Raw genomic sequence first — 15,000 nt, 5'->3', positions numbered from 1 at the left:
CCCCCCGTCTTCCTCTCTCGCTCTCCCTCCCTCTCTCCCCTCCGTCTCATGTCCTACCCAGGGATGGATAAAGAAATGTATGATAATAAAACCATTTGTATTAAAATTCAGCCTCTGTCCTAAACTTGTGTATGTATGTATATATATATATAGAGGTTGGGGATGTTTACACAGGAGTTGCTTTCCAAGACGACAGTGAATGTTCCTGATTGGAGGAGTTGCAGTTTTGACTGAAATCTATTTGAAAATCAAGACCTGAAAAATGATTGTCTAGAAATGATCAACAACCAATTTAACAGAGATGATCAACTACCAATTTAACAGAGATTATCAACAACCAATTTAACAGAGATGATCAACTACCAATTTAACAGAGATGATCAACTACCAATTTAACAGAGATGATCAACTACCAATTTAACAGAGATGATCAACTACCAATTTAACAGAGATTATCAACTACCAATTTAACAGAGATTATCAACTACCAATTTAACAGAGATTATCAACTACCAATTTAACAGAGATTGAATACATTTTTTGGGGGGGGTGGGGGTGGGGGGGGGGGGAGAGAGAATAATGGGGAAATGTTGCACAATCCACAATATTTTACCTGAACATTGTCACTCCCTGGACAGTGGAAGTCAAGGGTTCAATCTGAAGCCAGTGTGTGGAGTCCTGAACAAGGACAAGCATGTCAGTAATACATATGGGGCCTGTTTCCTGGACACAGATTGAGTCTAGTGCTGGACTAAAAAGCAGTAGCTGTTGCCTTGGCAGGAACCAATGGGGATCCATAATAAACCCCAGGAAGAGTAGCTGCTGCCTTGGCAGGAACTAATGGGGATCCATAATAAACCCCAGGAAGAGTAGCTGCTGCCTTGGCAGGAACTAATGGGGATCCATTATAAACCCCAGGAAGAGTAGCTGCTGCCTTGGCAGGAACTAATGGGGATCCATAATAAACCCCAGGAAGAGTAGCTGCTGCCTTGGCAGGAACCAATGGGGATCCATAATAAACCCGCCTTGTCTTGGCAACAGCTAATGGGGATCCATAATAAACCCGCCTTGCCTTGGCAACAGCTAATGGGGATCCATAATAAACCCTAATGGGGATCCATAATAAACCCGCCTTGCCTTGGCAACAGCTAATGGGGATCCATAATAAACCCGCCTTGTCTTGGCAACAGCTAATGGGGATCCATAATAAACCCTAATGGGGATCCATAATAAACCCTAATGGGGATCCATAATAAACCCTAATGGGGATCCATAATAAACCCGCCTTGTCTTAGCAACAGCTAATGGGGATCCATAATAAACCCTAATGGGGATCCATAATAAACCCGCCTTGTCTTGGCAACAGCTAATGGGGATCCATAATAAACCCTAATGGGGATCCATAATAAACCCGCCTTGTCTTGGCAACAGCTAATGGGGATCCATAATAAACCCGCCTTGTCTTGGCAACAGCTAATGGGGATCCATAATAAACCCACCTCGTCTTGGCAACAGCTAATGGGGATCCATAATAAACCCTAATGGGGATCCATAATAAACCCGCCTTGTCTTGGCAACAGCTAATGGGGATCCATAATAAACCCTAATGGGGATCCATAATAAACCCTAATGGGGATCCATAATAAACCCTAATGGGGATCCATAATAAACCCGCCTTGTCTTAGCAACAGCTAATGGGGATCCATAATAAACCCTAATGGGGATCCATAATAAACCCTAATGGGGATCCATAATAAACCCGCATTGTCTTGGCAACAGCTAATGGGGATCCATAATAAACCCTAATGGGGATCCATAATAAACCCCCCTTGTCTTGGCAACAGCTAATGGGGATCCATAATAAACCCGCCTTGTCTTGGCAACAGCTAATGGGGATCCATAATAAACCCTAATGGGGATCCATAATAAACCCCCCTTGTCTTGGCAACAGCTAATGGGGATCCATAATAAACCCGCCTTGTCTTGGCAACAGCTAATGGGGATCCATAATAAACTCACCTCGTCTTGGCAACAGCTAATGGGGATCCATAATAAACCCTAATGGGGATCCATAATAAACCCACCTTGTCTTGGCAGCAGCAAATGGGGATCCATAATAAACCCTAATGGGGATCCATAATAAACCCTAATGGGGATCCATAATAAACCCTAATGGGGATCCATAATAAACCCGCCTTGTCTTGGCAGCAGCTAATGGGGATCCATAACAAATCCAGGTGCTGCCATCCAGGACCTCTATACCAGGCGGTGTCAGAGGAAGGTCCTAAGAATGTACTCCAGCCACACATGGACAGTTTCTCTCTGCTAACCCACGGCAAGTGGTACCGATGCACCAAGCCTGGAACCAACATGACCCTGAATAGCTTCTACACACGGGGCGGCAGGGTAGCCTCCTGGTTAGAACGTTGGACTAGTAACCGAAAAGTTGCAAGAATCTATCCTTTACCCCTACCTACAGTATACTGCTGTTACTGTCTATTATCTATCCTTTACCCCTACCTACAGTATACTGCTGTTACTGTCTATTATCTATCCTTTACCCCTACCTACAGTATACTGCTGCTACTGTCTATTATCTATCCTTTACCCCTACCTACAGTATACTGCTGTTACTGTCTATTATCTATCCTTTACCCCTACCTACAGTATACTGCTGTTACTGTCTATTATCTATCCTTTACCCCTACCTACAGTATACTGCTGTTACTGTCTATTATCTATCCTTTACCCCTACCTACAGTATACTGCTGTTACTGTCTATTATCTATCCTTTACCAGTATGTACATACTGTATCTACCTCAATTACCTTGTGTATATAGCCATGTTATTACCTGGTACCTTGTGTATATAGCCATGTTATTACCTAGTACCCCTGTATATGACTCAGTACTGGTACCCTGTGTATATAGCCATGTTATTACCTAGTACATGACTCAGTACTGGTACCCTGTGTATATAGCCATGTTTTTACCTAGTACCCCTGTATATATAGCTAAGTTATTACCTCGTACCCCTGTATATGGCTCTGTACTGGTACCCTGTGTATATAGCCAAGTTATTACCTAGTACATGACTCAGTACTGGTACCCTGTGTATATAGCCATGTTTTTACCTAGTACCCCTGTGTATATAGCCAAGTTATTACCTAGTACATGACTCAGTACTGGTACCCTGTGTATATAGCCATGTTTTTACCTAGTACCCCTGTATATATAGCTAAGTTATTACCTCGTACCCCTGTATATGGCTCTGTACTGGTACCCTGTGTATATAGCCAAGTTATTACCTAGTACATGACTCAGTACTGGTACCCTGTGTATATAGCCATGTTTTTACCTAGTACCCCTGTATATATAGCTAAGTTATTACCTCGTACCCCTGTATATGGCTCTGTACTGGTACCCTGTGTATATAGCCAAGTTATTACCTAGTATATGACTCAGTACTGGTACCCTGTGTATACAGCCATGTTATTACCTAGTACCCCTGTGTATATAGCCAAGTTATTACCTAGTACATGACTCAGTACTGGTACCCTGTGTATACAGCCATGTTTTTACCTAGTACCCCTGTATATATAGCTAAGTTATTACCTCGTACACCTGTATATGGCTCTGTACTGGTACCCTGTGCATATAGCCATGTTATTACCTAGTATATGACTCAGTACTGGTACCCTGTATATATAGCCATGTTATTACCTAGTATATGACTCAGTACTGGTACCCTGTGTATATAGCCAAGTTATTACCTAGTATATGACTCAGTACTGGTACCCTGTGTATACAGCCATGTTTTTACCTAGTACCCCTGTGTATACAGCCATGTTATTACCTAGTATATGACTCTGTACTGGTACCCTGTGTATACAGCCATGTTATTACCTAGTATATGACTCAGTACTGGTACCCCGTGTATATAGCCATGTTATTACCTAGTATATGACTCAGTACAGGTACCCCGTGTATATAGCCAAGTTATTACCTAGTATATGACTCTGTACTGGTACCCTGTGTATATAGCCAAGTTATTACCTAGTATATGACTCTGTACTGGTACCCTGTGTATATAGCCATGTTATTACCTAGTACCCCTGTATGTGACTCAGTACAGGTACCCCGTGTATATAGCCATGTTATTACCTCGTACCCCTGTATATGGCTCTGTACTGGTACCCTGTGTATATAGCCAAGTTATTACCTAGTATATGACTCTGTACTGGTACCCTGTGTATATAGCCAAGTTATTACCTAGTATATGACTCAGTACTGGTACCCTGTGTATACAGCCATGTTATTACCTCGTACCCCTGTATGTGACTCAGTACTGGTACCCTGTGTATACAGCCATGTTATTACCTAGTACATGACTCAGTACTGGTACCCTGTGTATACAGCCATGTTATTACCTAGTACCCCTGTATATGGCTCTGTACTGGTACCCTGTGTATATAACCATGTTATTACCTAGTATATGACTCAGTACTGGTACCCTGTGTATATAGCCAAGTTATTACCTAGTATATGACTCAGTACTGGTACCCTGTGTATATAGCCATGTTATTACCTAGTATATGACTCAGTACTGGTACCCTGTGTATATAGCCATGTTATTACCTAGTACATGACTCTGTACTGGTACCCTGTGTATACAGCCATGTTATTACCTAGTACATGACTCAGTACTGGTACCCTGTGTATACAGCCATGTTATTACCTAGTACATGACTCAGTACTGGTACCCTGTGTATACAGCCATGTTATTACCTAGTACATGACTCAGTACTGGTACCCTGTGTATACAGCCATGTTATTACCTAGTACATGACTCAGTACTGGTACCCTGTGTATACAGCCATGTTATTACCTAGTACATGACTCAGTACTGGTACCCTGTGTATACAGCCATGTTATTACCTGGTACCCTGTGTATACAGCCATGTTATTACCTGGTACCCTGTGTATACAGCCATGTTATCCTTACTCATTGTGTATTATAACTTGTAGTATTGTTTTTCTAATTTCTTTCTCTCTGCATTGTTGTCAACATTTTGAGCCTGTTTCTCACTTATAAGTGTAACTAGTTATTAAATCAAATCAAATGTTATTTTTCATATGCTTCGTAAAACAGACTAAGTAAGCATTTCACTGTTATTCCACACCTGTTGTTTACGAAGCATGTGTGAGGAATACATTTGGTTGTAAATGAGATCTGTATTTCATTTTCAATATGTCATTATTAAGGGGGTATTGTGTGTGTGTGTATGGCTGAGATGATACATGTCAATCAATTGTGAAGTCAGGCTGTAAAACAACAAAATGTGGAATAATTCAAAACAGGTACGAATATTTTGTGAAGACCCATGTTTGTAAGTGAAACCCGGTATTTGACTGGCTGGTCCAAACAGGAAGACGCTCCAGAGCGGCGCTCATTGGCTGTTGCCATGACATCGCTTCGGTCGATATGCGGACGCTGAGGAGTGAAGCATTCTGGGATACGGACCCAAATTTGCTGCGATGCTTTGGTGAAGATTTACTCAAGACTAAAACACTCTACAAAAATGAAGGTATTGTTGCCTAGAAACAACACGGGTATAGTTATATAATATCTGTATATACTTACTTAAACCGGGTATTTCAATTGGCTACGCGTTTATATTTTGGTTGTGGTGTCCCCGAACCCAAATGTTGCTAATGTTAGCTGGCTAGCTAGCTAGCGTTACCAGTAAGGCTACTTCTTGGCTAACTAATCATTTGCACCAAGTAAAACCACCTGTTACAAACTATCTCCCTTTATTGGGACAGGGGTTATCGGTAGCAGACTTGAGTGGGGAAAATACAGCGATAAGAGGGACGTACCTGTACGGTGGAGTCGGGATTCGTACCCAGGCTGGGGGTGGTTATATGTTCTGTAGACCAGGGTTTCACCAACTCTATCCTGGAGCTTCCCCTCTGTGCACGTTTTGGGTTTGTACTACACAGCCGAGTCAAGCTTCCAGCTCATTATCAAGCTTGCAGCTCATTATCAAGCTTCCAGCTCATTATCAAGTAACCAGCTAATTTTTAAGCTTGCAGCTCATTATCAAGCTTGCAGCTCATTATCAAGTAACCAGCTCATTATCAAGCAACCAGCTCATGATCAAGCGTAGATTTTTTTTTGAACAAGCTGTGTCCAACAAGGGCAAAAACCAAAACGTGCACCCAGGGTGGTTCCAGGGACGGGCCTTGGAGAAACCCTGCTGTAGACTGCAGCGTTAAAGGGGAAGTCTGTAGGAACCCTGCTGTAGACTGCAGTGTTAAATGGGAAGTCTGTAGAAACTGAAACAGGCGGGGAGAATGCTCCGTTGTTTCTACTGATGATAAGTTCTTTAACCTTACCCACTAGACCAAATTATTCCTTCTCTCTCTCTCTTCTCTCTTCTCTCTTCTCTCTTCTCTCTCTGTCTCTGTCTCGCTCTCTCTCTCTCTCTGCAGCGTGTTTTCACCCTCACAGACAGAGCTTGGTTGGGTTCCTGTCTCCAGTACAAATGGCAGAAGACCCTGGGGAACTACATCGCTGTCGCAGGGTGAGTTGTTGCTCTGATGGTTGTTTTGTAAAGTCGCAGGTCTTCAACATACATGTTATTATGGTGTAAAACTCCTGGTCCAGGGCGTTTAGTGGAGGTCTTCAATATACATGTTATTATGGTGTAAAACTCCTGGTCCAGGGCGTTTAGTGGAGGTCTTCACCATACATGTTATTATGGTGTAAAACTCCTGGTCCAGGGCGTTTAGTGGAGGTCTTCAACATACATGTCATTATGGTGTAAAACTCCTGGTCCAGGGCGTTTAGTGGAGGTCTTCACCATACATGTTATTATGGTGTAAAACTCCTGGTCCAGGGCGTTTAGTGGAGGTCTTCAACATACATGTCATTATGGTGTAAAACTCCTGGTCCAGGGCGTTTAGTGGAGGTCTTCAACATACATGTTATTATGGTGTAAAACTCCTGGTCCAGGGCGTTTAGTGGAGGTCTTCAACATACATGTAATTATGGTGTAAAACTCCTGGTCCAGGGCGTTTAGTGGAGGTCTTCAACATACATGTTATTATGGTGTAAAACTCCTGGTCCAGGGCGTTTAGTGGAGGTCTTCAACATACATGTTATTATGGTGTAAAACTCCTGGTCCAGGGCGTTTAGTGGAGGTCTTCAGCATACATGTTATTATGGTGTAAAACTCCTGGTCCAGGGCGTTTAGTGGAGGTCTTCAACATACATGTTATTATGGTGTAAAACTCCTGGTCCAGGGCGTTTAGTGGAGGTCTTCAGCATACATGTTATTATGGTGTAAAACTCCTGGTCCAGGGCGTTTAGTGGAGGTCTTCACCATACATGTTATTATGATGTAAAACTCCTGGTCCAGGGCGTTTAGTGGTCTTCAATATACATGTTATTATGGTGTAAAACTCCTGGTCCAGGGCGTTTAGTGGAGGTCTTCAACATACATGTTATTATGGTGTAAAACTCCTGGTCCAGGGCGTTTAGTGGAGGTCTTCAACATACATGTTATTATGGTGTAAAACTCCTGGTCCAGGGCGTTTAGTGGAGGTCTTCAACATACATGTTATTATGGTGTAAAACTCCTGGTCCAGGGCGTTTAGTGGAGGTCTTCAACATACATGTTATTATGGTGTAAAACTCCTGGTCCAGGGCGTTTAGTGGAGGTCTTCAACATACATGTTATTATGGTGTAAAACTCCTGGTCCAGGGCGTTTAGTGGAGGTCTTCAGCATACATGTTATTATGGTGTAAAACTCCTGGTCCAGGGCGTTTTAGTGGAGGTCTTCAACATACATGTTATTATGGTGTAAAACTCCTGGTCCAGGGCGTTTAGTGGAGGTCTTCAACATACATGTTATTATGGTGTAAAACTCCTGGTCCAGGGCGTTTAGTGGAGGTCTTCAACATACATGTTATTATGGTGTAAAACTCCTGGTCCAGGGCGTTTAGTGGAGGTCTTCAACATACATGTTATTATGGTGTAAAACTCCTGGTCCAGGGCGTTTAGTGGAGGTCTTCAACATACATGTTATTATGGTGTAAAACTCCTGGTCCAGGGCGTTTAGTGGAGGTCTTCAACATACATGTTATTATGGTGTAAAACTCCTGGTCCAGGGCGTTTAGTGGAGGTCTTCAACATACATGTTATTATGGTGTAAAACTCCTGGTCCAGGGCGTTTAGTGGAGGTCTTCAACATACATGTTATTATGGTGTAAAACTCCTGGTCCAGGGCGTTTAGTGGAGGTCTTCAACATACATGTTATTATGGTGTAAAACTCCTGGTCCAGGGCGTTTAGTGGAGGTCTTCAACATACATGTTATTATGGTGTAAAACTCCTGGTCCAGGGCGTTTAGTGGAGGTCTTCAACATACATGTTATTATGGTGTAAAACTCCTGGTCCAGGGCGTTTAGTGGAGGTCTTCAACATACTTGTTATTATGGTGTAAAACTCCTGGTCCAGGGCGTTTAGTGGAGGTCTTCAACATACATGTTATTATGGTGTAAAACTCCTGGTCCAGGGCGTTTAGTGGAGGTCTTCAACATACATGTTACTATGGTGTAAAACTCCTGGTCCAGGGCGTTTAGTGGAGGTCTTCACCATACATGTTACTATGGTGTAAAACTCCTGGTCCAGGGCGTTTAGTGGAGGTCTTCACCATACATGTTATTATGATGTAAAACTCCTGGTCCAGGGCGTTTAGTGGAGGTCTTCACCATACATGTTACTATGGTGTAAAACTCCTGGTCCAGGGCGTTTAGTGGAGGTCTTCACCATACATGTTATTATGATGTAAAACTCCTGGTCCAGGGCGTTTAGTGGAGGTCTTCACCATACATGTTATTATGGTGTAAAACTCCTGGTCCAGGGCGTTTAGTGGAGGTCTTCAGCATACATGTTATTATGGTGTAAAACTCCTGGTCCAGGGCGTTTAGTGGAGGTCTTCACCATACATGTTATTATGGTGTAAAACTCCTGGTCCAGGGCGTTTAGTGGAGGTCTTCAGCATACATGTTATTATGGTGTAAAACTCCTGGTCCAGGGCGTTTAGTGGAGGTCTTCACCATACATGTTACTATGGTGTAAAACTCCTGGTCCAGGGCGTTTAGTGGAGGTCTTCAACATACATGTTACTATGGTGTAAAACTCCTGGTCCAGGGCGTTTAGTGGAGGTCTTCAGCATACATGTTATTATGGTGTAAAACTCCTGGTCCAGGGCGTTTAGTGGAGGTCTTCACCATACATGTTACTATGGTGTAAAACTCCTGGTCCAGGGCGTTTAGTGGAGGTCTTCAACATACATGTTATTATGGTGTAAAACTCCTGGTCCAGGGCGTTTAGTGGAGGTCTTCACCATACATGTTACTATGGTGTAAAACTCCTGGTCCAGGGCGTTTAGTGGAGGTCTTCAACATACATGTTATTATGGTGTAAAACTCCTGGTCCAGGGCGTTTAGTGGAGGTCTTCAGCATACATGTTATTATGGTGTAAAACTCCTGGTCCAGGGCGTTTAGTGGAGGTCTTCAACATACATGTTATTATGGTGTAAAACTCCTGGTCCAGGGCGTTTAGTGGAGGTCTTCAACATACATGTTATTATGGTGTAAAACTCCTGGTCCAGGGCGTTTAGTGGAGGTCTTCAGCATACATGTTATTATGGTGTAAAACTCCTGGTCCAGGGCGTTTAGTGGAGGTCTTCAACATACATGTTATTATGGTGTAAAACTCCTGGTCCAGGGCGTTTAGTGGAGGTCTTCACCATACATGTTATTATGGTGTAAAACTCCTGGTCCAGGGCGTTTAGTGGAGGTCTTCAACATACATGTTATTATGGTGTAAAACTCCTGGTCCAGGGCGTTTAGTGGAGGTCTTCAACATACATGTTATTATGGTGTAAAACTCCTGGTCCAGGGCGTTTAGTGGAGGTCTTCAACATACATGTTATTATGATGTAAAACTCCTGGTCCAGGGCGTTTAGTGGAGGTCTTCAACATACATGTTATATGGTGTAAAACTCCTGGTCCAGGGCGTTTAGTGGAGGTCTTCAATATACATGTTATTATGGTGTAAAACTCCTGGTCCAGGGCGTTTAGTGGAGGTCTTCAATACATGTTATTATGGTGTAAAACTCCTGGTCCAGGGCGTTTTAGTGGAGGTCTTCAACATACATGTTATTATGGTGTAAAACTCCTGGTCCAGGGCGTTTAGTGGAGGTCTTCAACATACATGTTATTATGGTGTAAAACTCCTGGTCCAGGGCGTTTAGTGGAGGTCTTCAACATACATGTTATTATGGTGTAAAACTCCTGGTCCAGGGCGTTTAGTGGAGGTCTTCAACATACATGTTATTATGGTGTAAAACTCCTGGTCCAGGGCGTTTAGTGGAGGTCTTCAACATACATGTTATTATGGTGTAAAACTCCTGGTCCAGGGCGTTTAGTGGAGGTCTTCAACATACATGTTATTATGGTGTAAAACTCCTGGTCCAGGGCGTTTAGTGGAGGTCTTCAACATACATGTTATTATGGTGTAAAACTCCTGGTCCAGGGCGTTTAGTGGAGGTTTTCAACATACATGTTATTATGGTGTAAAACTCCTGGTCCAGGGCGTTTAGTGGAGGTCTTCAACATACTTGTTATTATGGTGTAAAACTCCTGGTCCAGGGCGTTTAGTGGAGGTCTTCAACATACATGTTATTATGGTGTAAAACTCCTGGTCCAGGGCGTTTAGTGGAGGTCTTCAACATACATGTTACTATGGTGTAAAACTCCTGGTCCAGGGCGTTTAGTGGAGGTCTTCACCATACATGTTACTATGGTGTAAAACTCCTGGTCCAGGGCGTTTAGTGGAGGTCTTCACCATACATGTTATTATGATGTAAAACTCCTGGTCCAGGGCGTTTAGTGGAGGTCTTCACCATACATGTTACTATGGTGTAAAACTCCTGGTCCAGGGCGTTTAGTGGAGGTCTTCACCATACATGTTATTATGATGTAAAACTCCTGGTCCAGGGCGTTTAGTGGAGGTCTTCACCATACATGTTATTATGGTGTAAAACTCCTGGTCCAGGGCGTTTAGTGGAGGTCTTCACCATACATGTTACTATGGTGTAAAACTCCTGGTCCAGGGCGTTTAGTGGAGGTCTTCAACATACATGTTACTATGGTGTAAAACTCCTGGTCCAGGGCGTTTAGTGGAGGTCTTCAGCATACATGTTATTATGGTGTAAAACTCCTGGTCCAGGGCGTTTAGTGGAGGTCTTCACCATACATGTTACTATGGTGTAAAACTCCTGGTCCAGGGCGTTTAGTGGAGGTCTTCAACATACATGTCATTATGGTGTAAAACTCCTGGTCCAGGGCGTTTAGTGGAGGTCTTCAGCATACATGTTATTATGGTGTAAAACTCCTGGTCCAGGGCGTTTAGTGGAGGTCTTCAACATACATGTTATTATGGTGTAAAACTCCTGGTCCAGGGCGTTTAGTGGAGGTCTTCAGCATACATGTTATTATGGTGTAAAACTCCTGGTCCAGGGCGTTTAGTGGAGGTCTTCAATATACATGTTACTATGGTGTAAAACTCCTGGTCCAGGGCGTTTAGTGGAGGTCTTCACCATACATGTTATTATGGTGTAAAACTCCTGGTCCAGGGCGTTTAGTGGAGGTCTTCAACATACATGTTATTATGGTGTAAAACTCCTGGTCCAGGGCGTTTAGTGGAGGTCTTCAGCATACATGTTATTATGATGTAAAACTCCTGGTCCAGGGCGTTTAGTGGAGGTCTTCAACATACATGTTATTATGATGTAAAACTCCTGGTCCAGGGCGTTTAGTGGAGGTCTTCAACATACATGTTACTATGGTGTAAAACTCCTGGTCCAGGGCGTTTAGTGGAGGTCTTCAATATACATGTTATTATGGTGTAAAACTCCTGGTCCAGGGCGTTTAGTGGAGGTCTTCAATATACATGTTATTATGGTGTAAAACTCCTGGTCCAGGGCGTTTTAGTGGAGGTCTTCACCATACATGTTATTATGGTGTAAAACTCCTGGTCCAGGGCGTTTAGTGGAGGTCTTCAATATACATGTTATTATGGTGTAAAACTCCTGGTCCAGGGCGTTTAGTGGAGGTCTTCAACATACATGTTGTTATGGTGTAAAACTCCTGGTCCAGGGCGTTTAGTGGAGGTCTTCAACATACATGTTATTATGGTGTAAAACTCCTGGTCCAGGGCGTTTAGTGGAGGTCTTCAACATACATGTTATTATGGTGTAAAACTCCTGGTCCAGGGCGTTTAGTGGAGGTCTTCAGCATACATGTTATTATGGTGTAAAACTCCTGGTCCAGGGCGTTTAGTGGAGGTCTTCTACATACATGTTATTATGGTGTAAAACTCCTGGTCCAGGGCGTTTAGTGGAGGTCTTCACCATACATGTCATTATGGTGTAAAACTCCTGGTCCAGGGCGTTTAGTGCAGGTCTTCACCATACATGTTATTATGGTGTAAAACTCCAGGTCCAGGGCGTTTAGTGGAGGTCTTCAATATACATGTTGTTATGGTGTAAAACTCCTGGTCCAGGGCGTTTAGTGGAGGTCTTCAGCATACATGTTATTATGGTGTAAAACTCCTGGTCCAGGGCGTTTAGTGGAGGTCTTCTACATACATGTTATTATGGTGTAAAACTCCTGGTCCAGGGCGTTTAGTGGAGGTCTTCTACATACATGTTATTATGGTGTAAAACTCCTGGTCCAGGGCGTTTAGTGGAGGTCTTCTACATACATGTTATTATGGTGTAAAACTCCTGGTCCAGGGCGTTTAGTGGAGGTCTTCTACATACATGTTATTATGGTGTAAAACTCCTGGTCCAGGGCGTTTAGTGGAGGTCTTCAGCATACATGTTATTATGGTGTAAAACTCCTGGTCCAGGGCGTTTAGTGCAGGTCTTCAATATACATGTCATTATGGTGTAAAACTCCTGGTCCAGGGCGTTTAGTGGAGGTCTTCAACATACGTGTTATTATGATGTTTTATGGTGTAAAAGTCTCTCAGAGAGAGAGAGGGAGGGAGAGAGGGAGGGAGAGAGAGAGGGAGGGAGGGAGAGAGAGAGAGGGAGGGAGGGAGAAAGGGAGAGAGAGGAGGGAGAGAGGGAGGGAGGGAGAAAGGGAGAGGGAGGGAGGGAGAAAGGGAGAGGGAGGGAGGGAGAAAGGGAGAGAGAGGGAGGGAGAAAGGGAGAGAGAGGGAGGGAGAAAGGGAGAGAGAGGGAGGGAGAGGGAGGGAGAAAGGGAGAGAGAGGGAGGGAGAAAGGGAGAGAGAGGGAGGGAGAAAGGGAGAGAGAGGGAGGGAGAGAGAGAGAGAGAGAGGGAGGGAGGGAGGGAGAGAGGGAGGGAGGGAGAGAGAGGGAGGGAGAAAGGGAGAGAGAAAGGGAGAGAGAGGGAGGGAGAAAGGGAGAGGGAGGGAGGGAGAGAGAGGGAGGGAGAAAGGGAGAGAGAGGGAGGGAGAAAGGGAGAGAGAGGGAGGGAGAAAGGGAGAGAGAGGGGGGGAGAAAGGGAGAGAGAGGGAGGGAGAAAGGGAGAGAGAGGGAGGGAGAAAGGGAGAGAGATGGAGAGAGAGAGAGAGAGAGAGGGGGAGACAGAGGGAGGGAGGGAGAGAGAGAGAGAGAGGGGGAGACAGAGAGAGGGAGGGAGAAAGGGAGAGAGAAAGGGAGAGAGAGGGAGGGAGAAAGGGAGAGAGAGGGAGGGAGAGAGAGAGAGGGAGAGAGAGAGAGGGAGAGAGAGGGAGGGAGGGAGAGAGAGAGAGGGAGGGAGGGAGAGAGAGGGAGGAAGGGAGAGAGAGGGAGGGAGAAAGGGAGAGAGAGGGAGGGAGAGAGAGAGAGAGAGAGAGAGGGAGAGAGAGAGAGAGAGAGAGAGAGGGGGGAGATGTACTGTACTGTTATGTACTATACTGTACTGTTATGTACTATACTGTACTGTTATATACTGTACTGTTATGTACTATACTGTACTGTTATGTACTATACTGTACTGTTATGTACTGTACTGTTATATACTGTACTGTTATGTACTATACTGTACTGTAGTGTTATGTACTATACTGTACTGTTATGTACTATACTGTACTGTTATGTACTATAATGTACTGTTATATACTGTACTGTTATGTACTATACTGTACTGTTATGTACTATACTGTACTGTTATGTACTGTACTGTTATATACTGTACTGTTATGTACTATACTGTACTGTAGTGTTATGTACTATACTGTACTGTTATGTACTATACTGTACTGTTATGTACTATAATGTACTGTTAAATACTGTACTCTTATGTACTATACTGTACTGTTATGTACTGTACTGTACTGTTATATACTGTACTGTTATGTACTATACTGTACTGTTATGTACTGTACTGTTATGTACTATACTGTACTGTAGTGTTATGTACTATACTGTACTGTTATGTACTATACTGTACTGTTATGTACTGTACTGTACTGTTATGTACTATACTGTACTGTTATGTACTGTACTGTTATGTACTGTACTGTAGTGTTATGTACTGTACTGTACTGTTATGTACTGTACTGTTATGTACTATACTGTACTGTTATGTACTATACTGTACTGTTATGTACTATACTGTACTGTTATGTACTATACTGTACTGTAATGTACTGTACTGTACTGTTATGTACTGTACTGTACTGTTATGTACTGTACTGTACTGTTATGTACTGTACTGTACTGTTATGTACTGTACTGTACTGCTATGTACTATACTGTACTGTTATGTACTGTACTGTTATGTACTGTACTGTACTGTTATGTACTATACTGTACTGTTATGTACTGTACTGTTATGTACTGTACTCTAGTGTTATGTACTATACTGTACTGTTATGTACTATACTGTACTGTTATGTACTGTACTGTACT

The 15,000-nt window shown here is 43.3% G+C and overlaps 1 protein-coding gene across 1 annotated transcript in view; it reads left to right on the top strand.

Annotated features, from left to right (window-relative positions):
• The first annotated feature begins 5,514 nt into the window (after positions 1 to 5,514).
• LOC139394574 (WD repeat-containing protein 19-like) overlaps positions 5,515 to 15,000 on the top strand; it is a 73,507-nt gene continuing 64,021 nt past the window's right edge. The window contains exons 1-2 of the mRNA XM_071142672.1: positions 5,515 to 5,588; positions 6,496 to 6,587. Of these exons, the coding sequence (XP_070998773.1) occupies positions 5,583 to 5,588; positions 6,496 to 6,587 (98 nt within the window). The 5' untranslated portion in view covers positions 5,515 to 5,582. The remainder of the gene's footprint in view (positions 5,589 to 6,495; positions 6,588 to 15,000) is intronic.

Source organism: Oncorhynchus clarkii, unplaced genomic scaffold (genome assembly GCF_045791955.1).
Source record: "Oncorhynchus clarkii lewisi isolate Uvic-CL-2024 unplaced genomic scaffold, UVic_Ocla_1.0 unplaced_contig_9910_pilon_pilon, whole genome shotgun sequence".
NCBI classification, from domain to species: Eukaryota; Metazoa; Chordata; class Actinopteri; order Salmoniformes; family Salmonidae; genus Oncorhynchus; species Oncorhynchus clarkii.
Note: the sequence above shows the minus strand (reverse complement) of the source record. Positions and strands in the feature narration are given on the sequence as shown.